The 23,596-nt window shown below is 48.0% G+C and overlaps 13 protein-coding genes across 13 annotated transcripts; 5 read left to right on the forward strand and 8 right to left on the reverse strand.

Annotated features, from left to right (window-relative positions):
- Nucleotides 1–69: 69 nt before the first annotated feature.
- Nucleotides 70–1,126, reverse strand: N7469_010617 (mitochondrial 54S ribosomal protein uL10m; the record flags this gene model as incomplete). Its single annotated transcript, XM_056649522.1, has 2 exons — nucleotides 70–707; nucleotides 763–1,126. The coding sequence occupies 2 exons, from the start codon at nucleotides 1,124–1,126 to the stop codon at nucleotides 70–72; spliced, it is 1,002 nt and encodes a 333-aa protein (XP_056496653.1).
- A 266-nt stretch (nucleotides 1,127–1,392) lies between these two features.
- On the forward strand, nucleotides 1,393–2,754 carry N7469_010618 (anthranilate phosphoribosyltransferase; the record flags this gene model as incomplete). Its single annotated transcript, XM_056649523.1, has 2 exons — nucleotides 1,393–1,731; nucleotides 1,789–2,754. 2 exons carry the CDS (start codon nucleotides 1,393–1,395, stop codon nucleotides 2,752–2,754), a joined length of 1,305 nt encoding a protein of 434 aa, XP_056496654.1.
- Nucleotides 2,755–3,259: 505 nt separating this feature from the next.
- On the reverse strand, nucleotides 3,260–3,576 carry N7469_010619 (Rpo12/RPC10 RNA polymerase subunit family protein; the record flags this gene model as incomplete). Its single annotated transcript, XM_056649524.1, has 2 exons — nucleotides 3,260–3,284; nucleotides 3,371–3,576. 2 exons carry the CDS (start codon nucleotides 3,574–3,576, stop codon nucleotides 3,260–3,262), a joined length of 231 nt encoding a protein of 76 aa, XP_056496655.1.
- A 669-nt stretch (nucleotides 3,577–4,245) lies between these two features.
- Nucleotides 4,246–6,127, reverse strand: nar1 (iron-sulfur cluster assembly protein NAR1; the record flags this gene model as incomplete). The annotated part of the gene is made up of 2 exons (XM_056649525.1): nucleotides 4,246–5,955; nucleotides 6,023–6,127. The coding sequence occupies 2 exons, from the start codon at nucleotides 6,125–6,127 to the stop codon at nucleotides 4,246–4,248; spliced, it is 1,815 nt and encodes a 604-aa protein (XP_056496656.1).
- Nucleotides 6,128–6,745: 618 nt separating this feature from the next.
- On the forward strand, nucleotides 6,746–8,023 carry N7469_010621 (uncharacterized protein; the record flags this gene model as incomplete). The annotated part of the gene is made up of 1 exon (XM_056649526.1): nucleotides 6,746–8,023. One exon carries the CDS (start codon nucleotides 6,746–6,748, stop codon nucleotides 8,021–8,023), a length of 1,278 nt encoding a protein of 425 aa, XP_056496657.1.
- A 402-nt stretch (nucleotides 8,024–8,425) lies between these two features.
- N7469_010622 (uncharacterized protein) lies at nucleotides 8,426–9,259 on the reverse strand (the record flags this gene model as incomplete). The annotated part of the gene is made up of 3 exons (XM_056649527.1): nucleotides 8,426–8,623; nucleotides 8,650–8,829; nucleotides 8,900–9,259. The coding sequence occupies 3 exons, from the start codon at nucleotides 9,257–9,259 to the stop codon at nucleotides 8,426–8,428; spliced, it is 738 nt and encodes a 245-aa protein (XP_056496658.1).
- Nucleotides 9,260–10,072: 813 nt separating this feature from the next.
- On the reverse strand, nucleotides 10,073–11,705 carry N7469_010623 (class I SAM-dependent methyltransferase; the record flags this gene model as incomplete). Its single annotated transcript, XM_056649528.1, has 11 exons — nucleotides 10,073–10,106; nucleotides 10,168–10,596; nucleotides 10,658–10,844; nucleotides 10,910–10,935; nucleotides 10,994–11,034; nucleotides 11,103–11,178; nucleotides 11,253–11,294; nucleotides 11,370–11,399; nucleotides 11,449–11,505; nucleotides 11,568–11,617; nucleotides 11,676–11,705. 11 exons carry the CDS (start codon nucleotides 11,703–11,705, stop codon nucleotides 10,073–10,075), a joined length of 1,002 nt encoding a protein of 333 aa, XP_056496659.1.
- Nucleotides 11,706–12,486: 781 nt separating this feature from the next.
- Nucleotides 12,487–13,658, reverse strand: N7469_010624 (putative formamidopyrimidine-DNA glycosylase; the record flags this gene model as incomplete). The annotated part of the gene is made up of 2 exons (XM_056649529.1): nucleotides 12,487–13,006; nucleotides 13,066–13,658. 2 exons carry the CDS (start codon nucleotides 13,656–13,658, stop codon nucleotides 12,487–12,489), a joined length of 1,113 nt encoding a protein of 370 aa, XP_056496660.1.
- A 654-nt stretch (nucleotides 13,659–14,312) lies between these two features.
- N7469_010625 (MIX23 family protein) lies at nucleotides 14,313–14,759 on the forward strand (the record flags this gene model as incomplete). Its single annotated transcript, XM_056649530.1, has 1 exon — nucleotides 14,313–14,759. One exon carries the CDS (start codon nucleotides 14,313–14,315, stop codon nucleotides 14,757–14,759), a length of 447 nt encoding a protein of 148 aa, XP_056496661.1.
- Nucleotides 14,760–15,424: 665 nt separating this feature from the next.
- Nucleotides 15,425–18,057, forward strand: N7469_010626 (peptide alpha-N-acetyltransferase complex A subunit NAT1; the record flags this gene model as incomplete). The annotated part of the gene is made up of 3 exons (XM_056649531.1): nucleotides 15,425–15,506; nucleotides 15,580–17,547; nucleotides 17,603–18,057. The coding sequence occupies 3 exons, from the start codon at nucleotides 15,425–15,427 to the stop codon at nucleotides 18,055–18,057; spliced, it is 2,505 nt and encodes an 834-aa protein (XP_056496662.1).
- Nucleotides 18,058–18,711: 654 nt separating this feature from the next.
- On the reverse strand, nucleotides 18,712–20,268 carry N7469_010627 (Tim22-complex subunit TIM54; the record flags this gene model as incomplete). Its single annotated transcript, XM_056649532.1, has 2 exons — nucleotides 18,712–20,108; nucleotides 20,172–20,268. The coding sequence occupies 2 exons, from the start codon at nucleotides 20,266–20,268 to the stop codon at nucleotides 18,712–18,714; spliced, it is 1,494 nt and encodes a 497-aa protein (XP_056496663.1).
- Nucleotides 20,269–21,229: 961 nt separating this feature from the next.
- Nucleotides 21,230–23,311, forward strand: N7469_010628 (serine/threonine protein kinase CBK1; the record flags this gene model as incomplete). Its single annotated transcript, XM_056649533.1, has 5 exons — nucleotides 21,230–21,644; nucleotides 21,706–21,796; nucleotides 21,883–22,386; nucleotides 22,469–22,945; nucleotides 22,999–23,311. The coding sequence occupies 5 exons, from the start codon at nucleotides 21,230–21,232 to the stop codon at nucleotides 23,309–23,311; spliced, it is 1,800 nt and encodes a 599-aa protein (XP_056496664.1).
- Nucleotides 23,312–23,333: 22 nt separating this feature from the next.
- N7469_010629 (uncharacterized protein) lies at nucleotides 23,334–23,555 on the reverse strand (the record flags this gene model as incomplete). Its single annotated transcript, XM_056649534.1, has 1 exon — nucleotides 23,334–23,555. One exon carries the CDS (start codon nucleotides 23,553–23,555, stop codon nucleotides 23,334–23,336), a length of 222 nt encoding a protein of 73 aa, XP_056496665.1.
- Between the last annotated feature and the right edge of the window lie 41 nt (nucleotides 23,556–23,596).

The following is a 23,596-nucleotide window of genomic DNA, read 5'->3' on the forward strand; positions in this document are numbered from 1 at the left end:
GCCCTCTAGGATGCAAAACCGACAGTATGACCTATTATACAGAAATCAATGCACATGGCCGAAGCCACACTAAGACGACTCCTTCTCGCCCTCACCCTCGCCCTTCTGCTCATCCTCCAGGACACTCCTCCGGCTCTCCAGAGTAAAGTAAAGACTTTTACCAGCTCCATCCAGAGTGCTCGTGAGACTGGAGCCAATGCTCTGCAATGATTGAACAAGCTGGGACCGCAAACCGTCCATACCACCCTCAATGCTACCAACCCACTTGGTCTGATCGATATCAAAGACCTGTCCATCAACACGGGCAGCCAACAAGTTGATCTTTCGCAGACCGTTCTGAACAATAGGATCGTGGTAGTCGGGATTGGCCTTTCGGGTAGGAGCAGGGAACCCGGCTTCCTTCGGCGTAAGGATCGAGAGAGCAGCCTTCATGTGCTCGGGAGAGACGGCTGGGATAGGTAGAACGGCGATAGGACCAACCAAGATTTCGGAAAGTTCGTGTCTGCCCTTCATGTGCTTTACGGCCGCGTGGGCAGCACGAGACAAGTCATGAGTCAGGGCAGGGTCATCCCTCAAGCCGGTGATGGCCGGAATCTCCGCGGAAGTTTGTGTAATAGGGTCGACGGCGCTAGGGGGGTTTTCCAGAAGCCTGAGCAGCGTCGTTGGGTCGGAAATATTCCACGATGCGTAGAGCCACCTCGAAAATACTAGTTTGAACGGTCTGAATTTTGATATAAGGAGCCAGAGCCGGGGAGGTTCTACCCTCAGCCGCAATCTTCTCATCGACTTTTTGAAGGGCCTTTGCGAGTTCGCGGCGGATGGCAGCCCATTCCATAGACTTCAAGTTGTTGTGCTGGAACAGAACCATAAGAGGGGATGTGCGGAGGAGAGAGGTATAGGCGCGGAGAAGCTGCGATCGGCGGTACTCCGGATTGCGATGCGAAGGAGGCTGAGAAGGAGGAGTTCGTGCAATTGGAGCGGCCGACTGTGTCATCTGTTCGATAGAAGCAGCTGGTGTGATTGCCGGGGCTGCGGCAGTGCTGGCACTCCTGGCAGCGATGCGGACTGCATTGGAGCATTGCAGAGCCGGTCGGCGGAATGTTGTAACACGTAGCCGGGGAGGCATTGTGAATTGAAGTGTATGGGAAGGATTGCGATGGAAGCAATTCAAGACGAAGTGGACCGAGACAACCTCCGAACGGCGCGACATTTTTTGAGATTCCAAAATGGTAGGCGGTACGAAAAGCGGATTCTGCCGGTAGTACAAGCTGCCGCTGAGGGGCTTGACTCATTGCAGTCTTCAGCTGGTATTGTTTTTACTTGCTCTCGAAATTCCCCATTGAAACTCTTTCTTGCTTTGAATTTATTGATTGGGATATAAGTCACTCGAGAATGGCAGCCAGCAACCCGACACAAAAGGCTGAGAAGCCCGAAACTATATCAATTTCTCCTCTACTACAGCGTCTGGCATACCCCTCCACCGCTGAAATCCGTGTCAGCGCAGAGGACATTGCTTCAGCTTTTGCGCTGATTTTTGAAGACCGACTATCCGATATTCAAACCGCAGCTCTCTTGACACTGCTGCATTCAACCGGCAAAGATAAGCAAGCTGATGTCATTGCCAAATGCTCTCATCGCATGAGAGAGGCTGCCTGCCAAATCGACAAAGCTGCTTTGAAGAAGGTTGTCAAAGCTCGGGGAATCCGCGAGGGTAATTACAATGGTGGACTTGTAAGATATACTATGAACACTTTATTATCTCATCTCACTGACTTATGATTCTGCCAGTGTGACATTGTTGGAACTGGAGGAGACTCTCATTCCACTTTCAACGTCTCAACAACCTCTTCGATCATTGCCTCGCCGCTTCTCATGACTGCTAAACACGGAAACCGTGCCCAAACATCTTTCTCTGGATCTGCTGATGTCCTCAATGCTGTCCAGCCGATTCCTCCGAACATCTCTGCTGTCAATGCAGACAATGTGGCCAAGGTCTATGAGAAGACGAACTACTCATTCTTGTTCGCGCCCAACTTCCACCCCGGAATGATGTACGCAAACCCTGTTCGTCGCAGTCTCGGCCTCCGAACAATCTTCAATCTCATGGGTCCTCTTGCAAACCCCGTCGAGTGGGCCATTGAGGCTCGTGTCGTTGGTGTAGCTTACCAGAGCCTCGGCCCCGTTTTTGCTGAGGCTCTCAAGCATGCTGGAGCTAAAAAAGCACTGGTTGTCTGCGGCGAAGAAGACATGGATGAGATCAGCTGCGCCGGCAAAACAAATTGCTGGAGACTGTCAGAGTACCCCAATCCAAACTACAAGGAAACGTCCGGTGACCACGACGACGACTCAAGTGAAGACGAGGACAACCCACGTACGCTGGTGAAGATTGAAGCCTTCTCTCTTCACCCCTCAGACTTTGGCTTGCCAACGCATCCTTTGACTGATGTATATGGCCGAAAGATGCCCAAGGACAATGCTGCCAAGCTTATGAGCATCCTGCGGAATGAGCTGCCACGGGAGGATCCTATCTTGGAATTCGTTCTGATGAACGTGGCTGCCCTTCTTGTTACCTCTGGTATTTGCGAGGCTGATACCAGCAACTTGGGACATGGTGATGATGGCAAGGTGATCACCGAGCGTGGTCCTGGGGGTGGTCGTTGGAAGGAGGGTCTGCGCCGTGCACGCTGGGCGATCGAGAGTGGTCAGGCTCTGAAATGCTTCGAGCAATTCATCGAAGTCACTAACCAACTTTAAGTGTGCTGTGCACACTCCATTGCATTTTCTCGGGTATATTCTTCGCATCTCGGCCTTTCGGAATGACTGATGAGCCATTTTCATCTTCTACTACAGTCGTGATTCCAATAATTGGAGCCAGACTTTTTTGACATTCTTTAACCTTTTTTATGATAAATCGGGTTTTAATATTTGGGCAAAAATATAGATTCAATGGGAAATTTCGGTCCATTTCTTTTCAACGTAGAGATTAGACAAATTCAACCAAGTAAAATATTTTATCACCGAATACTTGAATGGAAAAGGCGTATCCACAGAATCGTAATCTCGTATGATTCATATTTAATTCTTAATCAGAATTCCAAAGCGCCAGTAAATGCATAGTTCGCCGAAGGCGAAGCGAAAAGAAAAAAATCAAGACGTAAGTGACAGTAAAACATATCGCAGGCCGCAGATTCCATCAACTCCACAATATCCCGGAGCATTCAAATCGGAATGATTATTATCCACCTTATTCGACTTGCGTTTACCGGGCCTCGAATTGAACCATGCTATATGAGAGAAAAAAAAAGCCATTAGTATATACGATGCGCATGCTGGCGCGGGTAACCAGATAAAGGCTGGACTCGAATCTTACCGCTTGGTGCGCTCCTTGTAGAGCACACGGTGACCGCAGTCTTTGCAGCGGATCTGGTCACCACGCTTGAGAGGGACACGCGCAGAGCACTCGCCGCAAAGGTAAACGACAGAGGGGCTGTCGACAGCCATAGCGCTGAATCCGTTGTCGTTGCCGAAGGCGTTCTGTCCGCCCATCGAGGGGACCTGGTAGGCTTCGCGGGACATTTTGAATATGTGGTTCTTTTTTTGTGTTTCAGCGGAGGATGCGTAAAATGTAAACGGGCGTGTGCTGTGACTGGGAGGCTCTGGAGTAAGAAAGTTCGATGTCCGCGAGATTCTTTTTCGCAATGGAATTTCCTGCTTACTCATCACTTTTCCGCTGAGTCATGATTTTCATTCCACGGAGTAAATACAGTTAGTTCATTGAGTCAACTACAATCTAACAACATGGAAGTTGGTCGTAAGACTCCCTTTCCTTTCTGAATCTCTTATTGTTTTCTCGGTACGCTGGTAACTCATAATGATACTGGGCTTACAGTGACAATCATTTAAGGAGCTTTAAGTTCGGGAATTCGGGTTTGTTAAGACCTGCTTTCCAGCTCTGCCAACTATGTACTATGCCTGAACGCAGGTTTCCTATTATATGAAGCCCATAATGTACAGACCACCTTGAAGCTACTTTTGGGAAATTTTTGAATAGTTTGAGCACCTGGTGTTTATAAGAAAGCTTATACTACGGCTCCTGCCGCTCTTGCGAAGTTCTATGAACAACTGCCCTTATATCTCATTAATATGCCTTAAACTGGTATTCCCAATGATGCAGTATATATGACCAACCCAGCGCCATGCAATAAAAGAAAATTCACGAACAAGGTGGAAACGTGGGTGAAAAGCTCACCATCCGCCACCAATCTTTCCCGCAAGCTCAACCACCCGATTAGTGTCATTGGATGGTGTTTGCTCTTTTCCAACATCGCTTTCCACCTTACGGTAGGTTGTATAGACAAGTTTGGACAAAGGAGTTCCCATGAACTGCGACCAGCGATCTAAGCCTTCGTGGATTTCTCTTTCTTTGTCTGTAATAGACAAAGCTTTCTTCGTATCCTCCGATTCCATCTCGGAATCAGAGTCCATCGAGAAGTACGCCTCATCTACACGTGCAAGCCAGGCACGCTGTTCATGAGGCGATGGTTTCGTTGATGTTTCAGGGTCACCAAGCTTTTCCTTGAATTCGAGCGGGTTCACGGCCTCGCGCGCATCTTCCACTCGGATTTGCCCTCCACCGTTGGTACAGCCGCCGGGGCAGGCCATGACTTCCACGTAGGAGTAATCCGATCCTGGGTTTCCTGCATTTGAATTGCGCGACATTGGCTGACGCCGACTTGCAGTCAAAGGTTTTGCCCCAGGAAGTCTTGATACTCGCGCGGGCTTCAACTTTCGTACCAGATTCTGGATATTTCGGAAACCATAATAACGAGCCGCCTTCATGATAGGCTCTCCATCTGGAGACGTGAGGACGTATTCAACAACGTCAGAGTTGCGCCCACGATTGGTAACAAGTTCGCTCCCTGGGTTTCGAGCCTGAAAAGTCTTCAGAACGTGGTGCAGATAGCCACCGGAAGTAGAGGTCTCCAACGATTGCCTTACGGCCGATTTCGACGAAATGAGGGACTCGAGGGACTGCTCTGGGAAGGGTACGCTAAAAGATGCGGGAACAGGCTGAAGAGGTAGGTTTTGCAAAGCAAGACCCCGGGAAGAAGCAAGTGAAAGAATCTCTCTCGTGGTGATAACACAATCAACATCCCGAACAGGCTGAGAAGTTGCGGATCCATCGTTAACAGAGTTTGGTTGCCATGAGACATCGGTTAGTTCCTCTCGGCTTGCTTCCAGTTTCTTGTCAAAACAAGGCATGACAGCCAAATGCCAAATTCGAGATGCTGGAATGCCGAGAGACTTGCTCAACACGGTCTTAAGAAAAGTCCCTGACAGAGCCTGGGGAGACTTGAGTCTAGACAAGTGTGGTAGAACAAATGGATGCGTCTTCTCAGCGTAGCAAATCCAGCCTGGGCACGCCGAAGACAAGATTGGCCGCTTAGGCAGGGGAAACTCCTGGCCGTCCGTGGTGACAGACTCTTGGGGGTTGATTGATTCGGAGACCTCTTCAGCTGTGAGAGCCAATACTGCTTCTCTCATGCTGTTCGTGTCGAAAACCCATGTGAATCCGCTTCCATGCTTCCCCCCACTGCGTAATCCCTGTGGTCCACGTAGGAACTGGTCGATCATATGCCCAGCTTCTCTCTCTGAGATGCCATAAGTAGCTGCTAAACTGGCTCGTACCTGTGGGCTCACACTGGCCACATATATTCTTCCTTCTCCGGGTGTTTCGGTATCTGCGAGCGCCGTCGCATTATTAATCGTCGTAAGAAGGATCTCGGGCAAAGCATCAAGGGTATTGAGGACTTCTGTGTGTGACTGTAAAGAAATCAAGACCGCCTCAGCCGAAGTCACACACCCTGAACAGGCAAGACAGTCGGTCAAAGAAATTTGGGCGGGTGGAAGGTTATCGGGCTCGACTTTGTCTTCGGTAGTCACTTCGTAAGGGTTCTTTGAAAAGAAAAGACAATCAGTACCAAGAGAGTGAGATGTGGAATCAGAGTACCGTCCAACAAACCTCTTCTTTTGTGCTCTTCTGTGGAAGCGTTTCAACTGGTTTAATACACGCGACCCCGGGCGAAATGAAATCATTCAAATCGTCCGCCGACAGGATCGCGCTCATGGTGGCGGGGTGTGCCGCTGCCAACGAGACGCAAAAACGCAAACAGAAAATATAAAACGAGTTGCTTCAAGACACCCCTTAGCAGCAGAATACCCTCACTATATCGCTATTGTGAAAATAAAGAAGAAGAGTATAACAGCGTAAAAGACTAAAAAAAAGAGACGAGTGCAACGATCCAGTCGAAAGCCCTCGAGCCAACGATATCGGCTGTTTTGTCATCAATCGGTGGCGACACCGGCCGATAAGAGCTGACCGCCTGCAGTTTACAGGATAGTGGGTCTAGTGCAAAGAGGGCGGGCTTTTGATTGGCTCAGCGCGATCTATTTCCTCTTTGATCTCTTTGATATTGATGCTCCTCTTTGAACAAGTGCCAAAGGACTCGAGGGGTTACGGGGCAACTGCATCAACCTTTTTTTTTTAGTTTAGGATAAACTAGGATTCTTTGACGGGAATTTTTGACGTCCATTCAAAGGAAACACCCAACATGCCTACCGCGGCTGCATTCTCTCCGACATTTCCTTTAAAGTCGGGCTCTTCTCTGCATCTTGATCTCAAAGAGCTATTTCTTCTTCTTTTTCTTCATTTTTCTCTAGGTGATTTAAGCCGAAGCTCTCAATTATGCATGTAATCAATAACCTCCACCACTTTTCTGCGTTCAATGGACGTTACTCATTTAACCAACATGAGCGAGTCCCCTTGAACGCACCAGAAACAAAACTAGCGACAACGGGGAAGGCTGGAAATGACCCAATTCTTGAACAGGAGGTGAAGAGACCTTCTAAAAAGAGTTTGAGAGATGTTACTAAAGACACGCTCGAAATTATCCCATATATTATAAAGTCTCTAGAAGAGGCCGGTGAAGCCCCTCGGCATAGCGTTCTTTATAACCACGATGAAGATAGCTGCTGGCCATTAGAAAAGAAGAATCCTTACTTTCCAGACTTACACACGGATATCAAAGTTATCATGGAGGATAGTCTGGACGCCGCAGTCTTTCTCGGGAATATGCACCACTTCCTTGGTAGTGAAGATAGAACTCCTGTCTGTGTTCTGAACTTTGCAAATCAAAGCCACATCGGAGGAGGATTCTACAGCGGATCTCTGGCGCAAGAAGAGGATATATGCCGCCGGAGTACCCTCATCGACACCCTCCATCCTCATTATTATCCGATGAAGGACGATGAATGCATATACTCTCCAAGTGTCTTTGTATTCCGAGAGAATGCTAGGAAGGCGGATCATAAGATCATGTGGATTAACGATGTCTTCCTTCTTCCCGAAGTGAGCATCATATCAATGGCGGCCGAATGTCGTCCTGCTCTGAACTCCAGTGGTGATGACTACGCAACCTCATCTTCTCGGGACATAATGCGACAGAAAATGCGCTTCACTCTTCGTGTCGCCGGAAACAACTACCATCGAAGACTTATTCTTGGTGCCCTAGGCTGCGGGGGTTTTGGTCATCCTCCCAAAGCCGTTGCCCAATTATGGGCTGATGTGCTTTCGGAAGAAGAATTTGAGGGATGGTTCGAAACTATCGTGTTTGCTATCTGGGATCCTAAACCGCCCTATAAAAACTTCTTGGCATTTTCTGAAGTCCTTTCTGCTCAAAGCCTTTTGGAGTACCAGGATAGCGAGGAAGAGAATGGCATCACAAGTTCCAAGGATGAAGGAGAAGATCTTGCGAACGACTTGAAGGTATTTGCAAAGCCGCCCCCTGTCGTTATGTTGGAAACGGACAAGACTGAATCGTTCGATACCAATCTTGTAAAGGATATTCGTGATACGGAAATGATGGATATTGAGGAGAATGAAGAGTCTGAAGAGTCTCGAAGGTCTAAGAGCTCTGTAGAATCGGATGGATTCGGACGTATCAGGAGAGTCCTCGGACTCTGAGTAATATTGCTGAAATAATCCAATTAAGGTTCTATTTGATTTTGATCTTGTTGGATCTCGTACCATCATGCCCCTGGAGCACGGCGTGGAATAGAAATAATCTCCCAACGGTGACTTTGGGGGGGGGGAGCTTCCTCCATACAAGAACTTGAGGACGTACTCGGCGTATTAATATTTAGATCTCTATCAAATTTACCCTCACCCCCACTTGAACGTAGCTACCTACTAGTAGTAGGTAGCAAATAGTATCAGCTTCGGCATAAGAAGAACCATACATTTGAACTATGAGCTAGGCTGAAGATCTTCCTTGTATGATTCAATGGAAGTAGATAATATATCAAAGCTTACTATTTCGCCTTCAAATGAAACGCTCCTTTTCCATTATTTTCCTCATAGCAGGATTTAGGCGGAGATTTTGCTCTTGATGAAGGCTAGAGCCTGTGTACCGTACTCGGTGCCATAGCCTTGATGAGTTGCTGCATCACTGCCATTACAGCAGTAGGGGTCTGCGGCGTCGCAATAAGATTGGATCTTATTAGCAGATGGGCAGGTAAATCCTGCGGGACGTTGGTCAAACTGTTCATCAATCAGTCTTGGAAACTAGAAAGAGTGTGTAAGAAACATACGCCTCCTGCACTGCAAGTTCCAACGTCATATGGCAAGCCTGCCCTGAAAAGAGGATCTCCCATGATTATGGCTGCTTTGACCATTTTCACGGCGGAAGACGAAAGAAGCACCGATGTATCTGTGTAGCCTTGGTTAGGAATACCACCACCACATAAAGCAGCGTCCATAATCTCGCCTCCCTAAATGATCGAGGGTTGTTAGTTGATCCGGCTAGAATATGCTAATTTTGGTGCAATTGAAGGAACCGACCTGGGAGTATCCAACCAGGACTAGCTGGGTATCTGGGCACTGCGAATTATAGGAATTGACAGCTGATGCAACAGCCTTGACGCCCTGAGTGACCGAGCTCGAATAGCTCACACCTCCACATGATGATTGACCACCACATGCAGGGTAATTGATAGCCTCTGCTGTAGTACCAGAATAGGAACTCGTTATCGCATTGACAACTGTGCTAGACGATCCGTAGCCTGGAGGGACACTTGTCTCTCGTGCACCAAACACATGGACCTTGGGACAGTCTGCTCGTTTCGCTACACCACCATGGAATGGAACAGCAGAGTGGGCTCCACCTGCGAGAAGACAGAATGCAAGTAGGCTGGAAAGCATTATGTCGATGGAGAAAGTTCCGAGAATACAAAGATAATCTGACAGCTGTCAGCGGTGGAGAATCTAATAATCAGATTGCTCTGTTATTCATTTGAGAGATTGAAAGGGTCTTTCGAAGAGGGAGAGCAAATATCATTTATAGAAAAGGTTCGAACACCACCCTGGCCCTCGTGAATGTTTGACCTAAAGTACCTATGCATACATAGTATAGTAGATCCCGAAGGAAACACAGCTGATAGAAAAAAGAAGCTCCTTTTGACCGACGGCACTACCGATACTACTAAACTAGTAGATTTCCCAGTTTTACCAGTCTATGGATTAAATTTAGATATTCACTCGCATGATTATCCGTAGACATTGACTTACACGTTCCAAATACCCTAGATTAGCCGTGAATAATCGCTGCGTTTCTATTCAGGCTGAATCAATGGGCGTATCAGGATGAGAGCTCCAGATAGCTTGGCGGTCCAGGACGAAGGGTCTAGTACACAGTCTAGGATGTGACACAAGTTTCAAGGGGTTGGGCTACTGCCCCGCGTTTTTTGAAGTAATAATTTGGTAGATCATTAGTATCACATAACGTTAATTAGGTTTCAGGCACATTTTATCCGGATATCAACCTAGTAGTCTCGTACTGGTTTCGAATTGTGTGTTTGATTCTGCCCCATCATACATTCCCAAGGACGAAAGTAGTCCAGATCTTTTTGATATGTTGCAATCGGGAAAACAATCGGTCCTGTCTGTCCATACACTGACAATCCGATGGAAATATCGTGAGATTTGTTCTTTGAGTGACACACGATCGGGATGCCGCTAAGCAGTGGGCTTTCTAGCCCAAACACGTCGTCTAAGTTTGGAAAATCAGTCCTGAGAACACGCTCATGCCTGAAAGTTTGGAGATGACTTACGCCCGCTGATATGCATGAACATGAGGACTTTTCAACTCGGTCCGTATTTTGCCAACGTAGGCTTGGACTTGCTCTGGCGGCCATGGCGTTGGGGCGCCGAATTTCGTCAGAAGCCACATTCCCCATCCTTCCAATCCAGCTGACCACATACGATAATTCAATGAACCAGCTTCTTTAAGTTGTTTGTCCCTGGCCCAAGCTCCAATGGGCCATTTGTATAACTTTTCGTGTATATCGACAAATCCAGCTCGTTCAATCGAGTCCCTCATAGTATTAAGAGTGTCGATTCGGCGACCGGATCTTTCTGCACAACCAAAGGTAGTCTCTCCCCATGTTGCGGCCATGCTATCTTTGGGAATACTATCATCGTCAGACTCAAGATGCGCATCGAGCTCGAGTTGTTCAATCCAGCCACCCGGCTCTAAATTTCTAGAAGGTATAAATGAGAATTCATGTCGACACCAAGCTGAAAGTTAAGCAAATAACTTACTCATAGCACTTTTTGTAGACATCATCCCATTCCTCCGCTGTGAAAGCTCCGAGCATGATTCGCAAGTGTATCAAATCGAACTTTTCCCGCCAAGTCCAGTCACGTAAGACATCATCGACTTCTAAGATGCAATTTGGGGGCATCCAAGTCACTGGTGGAGGGAAAAGATCTACTCCGCGAACAGTAGCTACGAAAAAGTAAGCTTTTGAAACAGAAAAAATCGCGGGTGTCTTATAAGAGCGTGTTGATTACCCTCGGGGTACATGTCCGCTGTATCACTAAACTGATGTTAGTTGAAATGCACGCAGGATGCCTCCCGCAACTGATAGAACGTACATGGCCCATAAACCATTTCCCGTTCCGATGTCAAGAATATTCTGGTATGTTTCAGCATCAATCTCAATTTCGTGCGTAACAATCTTCCTTTCACACCTGGCATGTATACCTTTGGGGAATTCCCGATGGGCGATCGAAGTAGCGGGTTCGGGCGATCTGATTCTAAGATGATGGCAACGGCATGACTAGTCGATTTAACATTAGCATCAAATTGCCTCTTCCTCTCTCGTTGTCCCTCATTCCTATGGGAGGATGATACCCTGCTTCTAGGCTTTCGAATTGTAACTCGTCCGCTGGGCTCCTAGTGTGGGATTGGAATTAGATCTTTCCATTTTCGTCTGCTTATATTCTTCATCCGAGTCCTATAATTTCTCACCAATATTCATTTTCTCTCATGGTTTGATATCTAATGAACGATCAGCATAGCATATTCAAGTTTTAACCTGCTCTCTTACCGCCGTCCATTCTCGATGAGCCCCCTATAGATTGAAGACGTAACGGAAGTAGTTTCACTGTGGCCAGATTTAAGTTTGACTGAATTGGACATAAGTGAAGATACTAGATAGGATCATACGATTGATCGTCATTTGCTGTGCCTGGATTTTCGACATAGACATTGGGGTCCTAGAGTTAAATGAGAATGGGTCCAGGGAGGATAAGATATAATTCGAAAGCTACTCACTACCGCGATTCTTTCGTTATCCGGAGGCATAGTGAAGGCAAAGAGAGCACTTCTATGTAAGGTTGTCTGCAACTCAGTGGACAAGTTTGAGGAATTTTGAAACCCACAGGAGGGACGGAAGACATCTCCGTCTCCAGCAACGGTGCTGCATGTCTATGCATTTGGTAACGATGGCGCTCGTAAATCATTGGGTGGACAATTTTGACAAGGATTGGAGACCCATCTGTGCCAGGCCAAACGTCCCATACATAACTAATACAAGACCAATCGGCCTCGTTGCATATCGTTGATCATTTCTTTCTTCGAGAATTAAATCGACCAGCGGAGAAGAGCGGGGTCCGCTGTGGTGTTTCAGTCGCCAGTCTCAAACTGCGGCAATTTTTTTCCCTCCAACTGACTTGAGGCTATTGATTAATGAATCTGACCCACTCTGATCAAATGTACAGTATTGGGGTGTTTTTGTGTTTTTTCTATTCAGGAAGGGTTACATAGTGCAGAAAATGTTGAGCCAGCTTTACATGCCAAGTTCATGTTCAAATAAATTACTCATGGATTATAAAAAAAAAAGTTTGTCGTAGATATTCAAGTAAACAGTCTCGAGCTGGTCAACGCAGCATAGGGGACTGCCAGGTAGATCGTAGTATATGTAATCAAGGGATGGGAAAAGTACCAGGAGACCTTGACAGAAACCCCAGTGACCATCATATGAATTTCACTTCATCGATTGTATAACTCGCGACGAAGATGATCACTCCCAAACCCCACATACGTAGCAACAAATGAGCCATAATGAGAAGATTCATATGCTCCTTCATTTCCTAGAACGAGTCGACCGACGTCGTCCCAGGGAAGTGATATTGTCCTTTTCATCGTCGTCTTCTTCTTTCTTGACAGCCGAGGTACTTTGTCTCTTGGATCCACGGGATTTTGTCTCGGGCTGAGACTTCTCCGTCTCCGAATCCTCTTCTTGCTTCAAGGCTCGCTTCCGTTTCGATGTATTCGAGTTACCGTTCGGAATTTCATCTTCTGTGTTCTTAGTAACAGTGCCGGTCTTTTTCTGCACTGCTGGAACAACTGCACTTGTTCTGCCGCCCACCGTAATGAATGTAATTTTGTCGCCATTCGGAAGCGCTTGCGACTGGTTCTTCTTGCCTTTCCCCCATCTATGCTTGAAAAGCCAATGATCGGGGAATTTTTCTGAATCTGCAAGGGTTTCCATTGCAACAGTGCAGACATAATGAATCGCACTATTTAGTTCTTTGACCTGGTCACTGGACAACGTATTACTGTATTGCTCAGGGTGAATTTTGGCATGGTAAAGAATTTCATCACTATCAAGAACCTTGTTAATTATGGTGAATAGGCAACGAATACGATCACTTAAACTTACCCCATCCAATTTCCGATACCGCTAATATTTGCTTGGTCAAGCAAAAGGGCTTTTATAGGCACTCTCTTGCTCTTGAACTTCTCTGCTAGCCAATTTTCTGTCACAACATCTTTATCCGCGACAGGATCAGGTCCATTCTCTTTGAGAGGAGTATGTTGTCGAATTTCCTCGGCAGGGCAGTCGACGAGACGAATCCGACTGAGCCTGCGGGCATCGACAAAAGCTGCCTCGGTCTTTGGTTCGTCGTTCGTTTCCAACAGAAATTTCCAATATTTTGGTGGCCATTCCTGATCTGCAGGCTTATCTGAACGGTAATAGTATGTATCGGCACCCTTGATCTTCATCCAGCCAGCCATCCCAAAATGCATCACAGCATGCGGTGGAGAAGACATTGTGATCCAGAAGTATTTCCCTTGTTGTCCGGCACCTGTAACCTTTTTCCCCTGTAGTGCCTTTTGGAACTCGATCGCACTGGTGCCCACTTTACCGTAAATGATATCATCATGTTGGGCTTGCACCTTGGAGAGCGTCTTGCCAACCAAGTATTGTCGAATAAAGTGCACGATACGTGCAACCTCCGCTAACTCAGGCATTGGAGGAGGGTCGTGTTGGATAAAATTCAAATGCAGTCTATGAACAAGTGAATGCAATGTATGTATGTACTGTATGTACGAGAGAAGTATGTGCACTCTCGCCGTCGTGACACGACCCTGTTGAAACGCGACACGAGATCACATGACTAAGTTCATATCGCAGATGTATTAATCAGCCATGCTAACTAGGCCCGATTGGGAAGCTCATTCGATGGTCGAGCTGCGGCGAGTTGCTCTTCCATCTTGCGCTTGTCACTGAACAAATACCAGGACGAAGTTCATTTATAGGACTATTGTGACATAGAAAGCCGCTCTATTATACGAGATCAAAACTGATACCGGTCCTTCCGGGCTTTCATAACCGCCTATAACCGCTGATCATCCCATCTTCGTTCAAGCTGGCGTGGTTCTGGGCTACGAAAGACGATCGAGAAAGCGGAGGGATTGACAGCGAGAAAATGTCGCAAACTACATTGACAGAAGCTCCGGTGTTGACCCCCCCAGTTTTGTTTCAATGAGAGACTGCTTCGAGGTTAGCAAACTCAGCACGCTATACAAGCTTCAAGCAACTAACGTTTGCCTCTTTATCTAGACTTTCTACGTCTCTCTCGGTCAACTATCGACGATTCGATCGCTCAAAACCTCAATGCGCTAATGACGCCGGCTCGTCAGGGCTTTGATCCATCCTCTACCGCTGTGCGCCAAACCGATTCTAACACGAGGAAGTCTATTGATCCAACAACCTGCCAAGGTTTTAAAGACAACGTTTTGTTTCCATCATGGCAGACTCGCTCAGATGTTTTAACATACTGTGCTGGTGTCGCGACAAGTCCAGATCCCGACGACCCTGACCTCATTTTGCGGGAAACCGAATTTGCGAGAGATCGAGAGCGAGTTGTTAATGAACGACTTGACCCATATTCAGCGCGTTTCTTCCCCCGTGAAGCTAGAACAGAATCATTGGCCAACCTAGTGCGAAATCAGCGGACAGTGGAAGATATAATCCGGGCCAGGACTTGGGGTATGGTGGCTGAGAGATGTGGTGATCCAGCCTCATGGGAGGATGCACTCAACAACTGGCGTCATAGCAACAAGCGATAAATCATTAGACAAGGGTGGATAAGTTCATCAACATTTGTCTGCTGATTTAAGTATTTGGAAGCTTTTGAAACTTGGTTGCTTCCTTTGGATCTCATGGTTGGAAACTCTCTCTTCCTCTAAATGTATACTTACTAGCAACTAACTAGGTTATATCATTGCATTGTACATAGCGATTCCTACCTAGATACCTACTTCATAACATGGCTGTATTTAACGAAATGATTCAATGTCAATAGACTCATTATGAGTAAGATATTTTTCCATTTTCGAGAAGACTAAAAATTACGCTATTATACATGGTAGTAGGAGTGGTGGGTAGGGCTGCGTCATTTGTCATTTCAAAGTAGAATTTTAAGGGAAGACCTACGCGAGAACAAACGCCGGTTACACGAAATCGCCGCTCTTGGACAATGCATTGAATATTCTATTCTCTGCACCCAGACTGCACATATCGACGGAGATGCGGAGCTGTCGAGGAAATTGAAATTTCCTTCAGCCTCGTTCGTCGTTGGTACATAGCAGCAGTCCTACTGCTGTACAGGGTAGCAACAGCAGCTATCTTATCGGCCCAGCTGGTTCTGCCAAAGTCGGACTCGGAGACGCCGCTCCCCGCACACATCGATTCCTCACTCGCACAAGTCAATTCAACCCAGCATCGCCTCATCATGCCACAACCATTGAACTCCAAGGACCAGTCCTTGTTCCGTCAAGTGGTTCGCAACTTTGAGCAAAAGCAATACAAGAAAGGTCCTACCCACCTATCCACTCTTTCTCCCCCTCAATCCTCTGGCCTTGGCTAACGACGTTTTCATCGCGATAGGCATTAAAACGGCAGACCAGGTTCTTCGCAAGAACCCCAAGCATGGCGATACACAAGCGATGAAGGCTCTTATCATGAGTCATCTGGGTCAGTTGGAGGAGGCTTTCGTCCTGGCGAAGGAAGCTCTACGAAATGATATGAAGTCGCACATTTGCTGGCACGTGTACGGCCTGCTATACCGACAAGAGAAGAACTATGAAGAAGCAATCAAGGCTTACCGGTTCGCCCTGCGACTGGATCCGGATTCCCAGCCCATCCAGAGAGACCTGGCCCTCCTTCAGATGCAGATGCGAGATTTCCAGGGATATATCCAGAGCCGCACTTCTATGCTTCAGGTGCGCCCGGCCATTCGACAGAATTGGACTGCACTGGCCATTGCTCATCATTTGTCCGGGGACTTGGCGGAGGCCGAGAAAGTCTTGACTACCTACGAGGACACTTTGAAGGACACCCCACCCGTTGCCGATATGGAACACTCCGAGGCTTGTTTGTATAAGAATACAATCATTGCGGAATCTGGAGATCTGGAGCGAGCCCTGGAACATTTGGAGAAAATCGGGTACCGGTGCACTGATGTTCTCGCCGTCATGGAACTGAAGGCAGACTACTTGTTACGACTTGGGCGCAAATCCGAAGCCGAAGAAGCTTACATTGCGCTTCTGGATCGAAACCCAGAGAACTCAATCTACTACAACGGTTTGATCCAGGCGAAAGGAATCCCAGAAACCGACCACAAAGCTTTGAAGGCTTTGTATGATGAGTGGGTTGAGAAGAATCCTCGCGGCGATGCGGCTCGTCGCATTCCTCTGGACTTCTTAGAAGGGGAGGATTTCAAACAAGCCGTGGATACCTACCTGCAGCGAATGCTTAAGAAGGGTGTCCCGTCTTTGTTTGCGAACATCAAGCTCCTGTATACCAACTCCGCCAAGCGCGACGTCGTGCAGTCTTTGGTAGAGGGCTATGTCTCCGGCTCGGCGGGTTCGCAGGCGAACGGCTCCACTGAGGCCAATAATGAGTTTTTGGCGTCCTCTTATTACTTCTTGGCCCAGCATTACAACTATCACTTAAGCCGCAATCTTATTAAGGCTATGGAGAATGTCGACAAAGCCATCGAGCTTTCGCCGAAGGCTGTCGAATACCAAATGACCAAGGCGCGTGTCTGGAAGCACTATGGAAACCCCGTCAAGGCGGCAGAGGAAATGGAAAAGGCACGCCTTTTGGATGAGAAGGACCGATATATCAACACCAAGGCCGCCAAGTATCAACTTCGCAACAACGAAAATGAGAAGGGCCTGGATCTCATGAGCAAGTTCACCCGTAACGAGACTGTTGGAGGAACATTGGGTGACCTGCATGAGATGCAGTGTGTCTGGTTCTTGACCGAGGATGCCGAGGCATTTCTGCGTCAGAAGAAGCTGGGTCTTGCGCTGAAGCGCTTCCACTCAGTTTTCAACATTTTCGAAACCTGGCAGGAGGATCAATTTGACTTCCACAGTTTCTCCCTTAGGAAGGGAATGGTCAGGGCTTATGTGGATATGATCCGCTGGGAGGACCGCCTCCGTGAGCACCCGTTCTACGTCAGAATCGCTCTTGGTGCCATCAAGGCATATTTGCTCCTCAACGATCAGCCCGATCTCGCCCACGGACCTATGCCAAGCGTTCCAAACGGCATCGAGGGATCAGAGGATGAGCGCAAGAAGGCTCTTAAGAAGGCGAAGAAAGAGCAGCAACGCCTTGAGAAGATCGAGGCCGACAAGCGCGAGGCTCGGAAGGCAGCTGCTTCCAACGCTAAGAGCCAGAGCGTGGATGGAGAGGTCAAGAAGGAGGATTCCGATCCTCTTGGAAACGCCCTTGTTCAGACTAAGGACCCGCTTCAGGATGCAATGAAGTTCTTGACGCCACTGCTCGACTTGAGTGCGCAAAATGTCGAGGCTCAGTGCCTGGGATATGAGATCTATATTAGGAGAAGTATGCTTGCCCCTTCTTCAATTCGTAATAATTTTCTAACAGAAGACCCTCACAGAAAAATATCTGCCCGCCCTGAAATGTCTCTCGGCTGCTCATGCCATTGAACCCTCGAACCCTACTCTCCACCTCCAGCTCTTGCAATTCCGCAAGACCCTTGACAGCCTCCCCGAGGCTCTCCCCGCTCAAACTGCGGAAGTCATCAACACCGAGATTGAGAAGCTGCTTCCCAAATCCCAAAATCTCGAGGAATGGAACGAGTCTTTCCTTTCAGCCAACAAGAACAGCGTTCCGCACATCCAGTCCGCTTTGTCGGCCCGCCAACTTCTGAAGCCTGACTTGAAGGCTCAGTCTGAAAAGGACCTTCTAGCGTCTCTTGATGCTCCTACTGTCACCATCGATGAAGCCGTTCCTGCACTCGAATTGCTAGACAAGTGGGGTAGCGACAAGACTGCCTACGCCGACAAGGCTAGCAAGAAGTGGCCAGAGTCCTCAGTCTTCCTACTGAACTAAATGACCAGACTTTGAGCTAGCAATCATTTTTGTTCTTGGATATCAGCTGCCATCTTCGAGTCATTCGTTGTCAATAGCAAACTCGATCCTGGGCGTAGCTATATGAGACTAGGGGTCGGTACAAAGATACCATCCGGTTGGACGTTGAATATTGAATAACGGAGGCATATCTCACTGGGAATGGAGAAAGTCGAGAATTCTAAACCTTTGAACGTATCTCAAAAAATTCTAAACTATACCAATACAATTTTACCATACAAATTTCTACACTTGAAGCTCTAATCTGGTCATAAGAATAAAGCGAACCTTCAAGGAAACTTGAAAGGACCAAAGTTCCGAAGCTACTCATTTACTATCAGTGCCATCAGGCATGGTGCCTGTAATATAAGTTAGAAGTTCTTCGCACTACATTAATAGTACTCGTGCTAGGTATAGGAATAAATGAGAATGAGATCTTCTCAAGTCTAAATCGTACATTTCATGTACATACCAAATAAATCAAAGGCGCCTCTAATATACAAAGCGGAGAGCGAGGATGGATATGCAAAATGACAGAAAAAATGAAACATGAGGTCCTCCCATATGAGGAAAGCAAAAAAAAAACACCAGGGACCTTCTATGTGTACAAATCTAATTCAACTCGTTGAGTTCTGTTCACGCGGTCTCCTCGTCATCAATGTTACCCAGGATGGGCTTGCGGCGGATGGTCTCATCGTCCTCTCCGTAGCCGTAATTGATCCACATACGCCTCCAGAATGGAACGGGAGCGGGGCGCTCTTCGCCAAGAATATATTCCTTCTGCTCAGCGAGGCGCTCAGAGCGAGCTTCATCCTCGGCAGAAAGAAGAGAGTGCTTCATACGGGAAGCAATGCGCGGATCCAGTACGATGTTATCGAGCCACACGCGCTCCTTGTCGGTTTCGTCACGCTTGTGAACAGATTTGTGCCATTCTTGCTCTTCCTTCTCTAGGATAGTCTGCTGTTCAAAAGTGCCGCTAGATGAGTCAATGGGAGAGTTATCGGACGAAGGAGTACCAAGAAGGTCTCCGCTGGGGTTTTCATCGCTGTAGGGTCGAGCAGCCGAGGCCAGGACGATTCCAGCAACATCGCGACCAATGCTCTCGGCAAGGTGACGCTGGTTCAGGTAGCGATACAGGCGTTTCGGGGTGTTAAGGAAGCCGAGAATATGAGGGAACTCGATTGCGATAGAGCTGTCGAAAGACTGAGGGAGAGTGGGAGGAAGTTGAGCAGTGGGATATTCGGCGGTAGTAATAAAGGCATCCTTAGGGCCGGTAGGCTTCGCGGGCTTTTCCTTCTCTTCCTCCTTCTCGGCTTTCGTCTCTTCTGTGTTGGTTTCTTCGATCTTGATATCCTCGAGCTTGGTGACTTGGCTTTTGATCTCGTCTGTCTTGCTATTAGGGGTTTCCTCCGGCTTGTCACCGGTAGCAATGTCTTTCATAGGCTCCTCAATGCCGTTGCTAGGAACCTCCTCAACTGGTGCAGCCGGCGGGTCAAGAGGTCCCAACCAGCCCTCATGCAATCCGCGGACATATTCCTTCCAAGTATGCCGACCAATGACCAGATCACCCTTAGGGCCGGCCTCATCGCTCACACCAAGTTTCTCTCGCATGTCCAGAACAGCCGTCTCCACACTAGGTTCTTCAACAACTGAGGTCTTTTCACCGGCTTTGATTCGAAATTTCCGAATTTGCTCTGCGGTGCCAGCCCGCACATCTCCCTCCCGGCGCCCTTCAATTACGTTGTAATCCAATGCAGCGGCCGTCAAGATCGGCTTGACATATTCCTTGAAATGATCACGGGCAATTCGTAGACCATCACCTGGCGGAGCCGCAAGGTAAACGGTCAATTTCCGGCGCATCTGATCAACGGCCAAAGGCTCCTTTGCAAGATGAGCCACCAATTCGGACCACTTTTGTTGCGCGCGTCGCTTCTCACGTCGGTCGTAGATGAGCGCGCCAGTGAAGGATCCTGTGATAGTAAGGAAGATCATCCAGTTCCGCGAGGGTAGCTTGAGACGAAAATTGGGCAGTCCTATAACATCGCAGAGTGATTAGCGATTATGGACTAGATACTATCGTGATAATGTTCTCATACCCATCATTTTGAAGACCGGGTTAGGAGGCTTGGGAGCAGCCTGAGGCTTGCTTGCGCCGGCGGCGGCATCAGCCGCAGGTTTTGATGAATCTGCCATTTTCGAGAGAAAATACAAAAGCAGCGACGAAAAACGAAAATGCACTCGGCCGGCACTTGCGCTCGCAACTTTTGAAGCGTTTTGAAGCTTCCCGAAAAAAAGTCGGGCTCTGGCAGATCCGCGTCACGTGCCGTGGATGTATAAGTTTGTTTGCTTTTTGAACTTCTCGAGAAAAAGAAAAAAAGAAAAATAAATAGCCAAAGCGATTGATTTTAAGGGGTTTGCTTTCAAGATATTGAAACAATATTTGAGTTGATCTTGTCCATATTCACTGCCTTCAATGCTTTCTTGGGATATATTCTCTACAGCATGTACGTATGAACAACAGACAACCCATCTTCAGGAATTTCGATCCCAACTAGCACACGATGTACTCTACTCCCAAGTGCTCACTAGAATGGTGGCATGGACACTCCCAGCAGCACACACACACACACAGAGAGAAAGAGAGAGAGAGAATAGACAGCACTATCCAATTCTACATACACGAGGGGTTCGCGGGCTACGTGTATCCACCGGGGGGCCCAGACGATCCAGGGCCGATCCGAGAGATGTACGGCACCGGACTAGTCAAATGAGAAAAGGTCTCACCATCGCGGGGATCCTGTGATAATGGTATATCAAACATAGCACACAACTAGTCAATAACCGGCAGTTTCAGCCTTCCAGTAAAAATACAAAAATTGATTTCGGGGCGGAGGATCGTTGAGAGTGGATTGCCTCCTGAAAAGAAGAAAAGTGACCGCTCCTTTGGAACTCCCCGCCTTCTCCTTTCTCATCCACTTTCTTTCTCCAACAACACCCCTCCATCCTGTCTGTTCACTCCCACCCCTTTCTACCCATCCATCACGCGAGGGAGCTAGGACCGTCAAGATGGATCCCAACAACAACAACAACAACAACAATAACAACAATCGCCTAAACACCAACCTAAACTATGGTTACAATGATCGAAACTATAATGCAGCAAACAGTCGCGCATATCCCACCACCCCCTCCGCTTTTCCCCAGCCCATCTATCAGACTCAGGGGGGCCCAGGACTATGTCGATCCCGCCAATCCAGCCTATTCTCCTGGTTACTTCATGACCAACCCATACCCTCCTCAGACACAGCAACAGTACGCTCAGCAACAGCAGTATGCGCAGCAGCAACAGCAGCAGTCCCTGCAGTCGCCTCAGCCTGCGTATCAAAATCGAATGGGCTATGCCAATGATGGGACCAATGGTCTCATTCAGCAATTTTCCAACCAGGATCTGAATGCCAACCGCGGCAATTTCTTCGGTCGGGCTAACTCCCCTGCTCAACGCCCTCGTACAGCGGGTGGCTCCCCTGCTGGTCCTGCGCAGGCGGCGCACTTGGCCCCTCCGGTGCCTCGTAGCCCCCGACCCCCCCTCAGAGAACGAAGAGCTACAGCGCTTTCCCGATAGATACTCAGAGAATGTGCACAAGCGGGGTAAGGCCGCAAAGGAGCTGGTCACTGTTTTCTTCCATGAAAACATTGAGCGAGCTCGGGACCGTAACATGCGGTGCGTACTGTATACCCTTGAACAACCCCCTTCTCATTATGATATGAGTAAAAGAATAAATGACATTGACATCTTTCAACTAATAGCTCCGTCGACCTGGATAAGACTCTCCGCGACCCCGCCGTTGCTGGTGAGAAGAAGCGCCAGGATGCCGAGGCGATCTCGAAACGGGAATCGGACTTCCTTCGTTTCCTCCGAACTAAAGAGACGCCACAAAACTTCCAGACGATCAAGATCATTGGAAAGGGTGCTTTTGGTGAGGTGAAGCTGGTGCAACGCAAGACGGATGGCAAAATTTATGCTCTGAAATCTTTAATCAAGACGGAAATGTTTAAGAAGGACCAGCTGGCACACGTTCGTGCTGAGCGTGATATTCTGGCAGACTCAAAGGATAACCCTTGGCTGGTCAAGCTGCACGCCTCTTTCCAGGATACAGCTTACCTTTACTTACTGATGGAATTCTTGCCCGGTGGTGATCTGATGACTATGCTCATCAAGTATGAAATTTTCTCAGAAGACATCACCAGATTCTACATGGCTGAGGTTGTGATGGCTATTGAGGCTGTCCACAAGCTCGGTTTCCTGCACCGGTAAGTCTCACGATTCAGTGTTTTTCAGGCTCGCCAGGTTCTGATTTTCCTCCCTTTTGACCTCACACTAATGTATCAACAGTGATATCAAACCTGACAACATTCTTCTCGACCGCGGCGGCCACGTCAAGTTAACAGACTTTGGTCTTTCGACTGGCGGAAAGAAAACCCACGACAATGCCTATTACCAAAACCTTCTCAAGAACTCGACATCAAAGGATCGTAACCGCAACTCTGGTTACTTTAACGATGCCATCAACTTGACCGTCTCCAACCGTGGCCAAATTAACACGTGGCGAAAGTCTCGTCGTGCTATGGCTTATTCTACTGTCGGAACTCCCGACTATATTGCTCCCGAAATCTTTAATGGTCAGGGTTATACTTATCTCTGCGATTGGTGGTCTGTCGGCGCTATCATGTTCGAGTGTCTTGTTGGCTGGCCTCCATTTTGCGCCGAGGACACTACCGATACGTACCGGAAGATCGTCAACTGGCGTGAATGTCTTTACTTCCCTGATGAGCTGGTCCTCTCACGTGAATCCGAGTCTTTGATTCGAAGGTAGGCATCTCCCTCTCCCAAGGCCCAACGGAATTTGTACTAACTTTCAAAAGCTTCTTGTGTGATCCAGAACACCGAATTGGCAGCGATGGGGGCCAACATGGTGGCGCGACTCAAATCAAGAACCATCCCTTCTTCCGAGGTGTTGTTTGGGAACAATTGCGGTCTATTCGCGCTCCCTTCGAGCCTCGACTCAGTTCCAACATTGACGTTTCTTACTTCCCAATCGACGAAATCCCGCAGGAGGATACCAGTGCTATTCATCGTGCTCAGGCTCGTGCCATGCCAGACTCGCAAGAAGCTGAGATGAGCCTTCCATTCATTGGATATACCTACAAGGCTTTCAATGCCTTCCAGGCCTCCTAAAGCTCCTGTGTTGGAGACTCTTTCATCTGGTCAGCGCGTTGTATAGGAAGGCGCCAGAAGCAGGCAGGGCTTGCATCACTTCAATACCAACCAGTATGGACCGAGCCTTTTTGAAGGCTTGGGTGTTTGTCATTTGTTCGCTACGAATCGTCATTAAGCATACCAGCGCGATGTTTTCCGAGTCATGATCCCGAGCGCCGTCCTTTGATTTTAGTTCCGGATATCTAGCCCATCCAATCATCATTGTGATCTACCTCATACTGTGGACCGAAGGGGGATTTTTAT

The sequence above is a fragment of the Penicillium citrinum genome, assembly GCF_028827155.1.
Source record: "Penicillium citrinum strain IBT 23319 chromosome Unknown utg000009l:1.0-4274883.0:1.0-4276374.0, whole genome shotgun sequence".
Classification (NCBI taxonomy): domain Eukaryota; kingdom Fungi; phylum Ascomycota; class Eurotiomycetes; order Eurotiales; family Aspergillaceae; genus Penicillium; species Penicillium citrinum.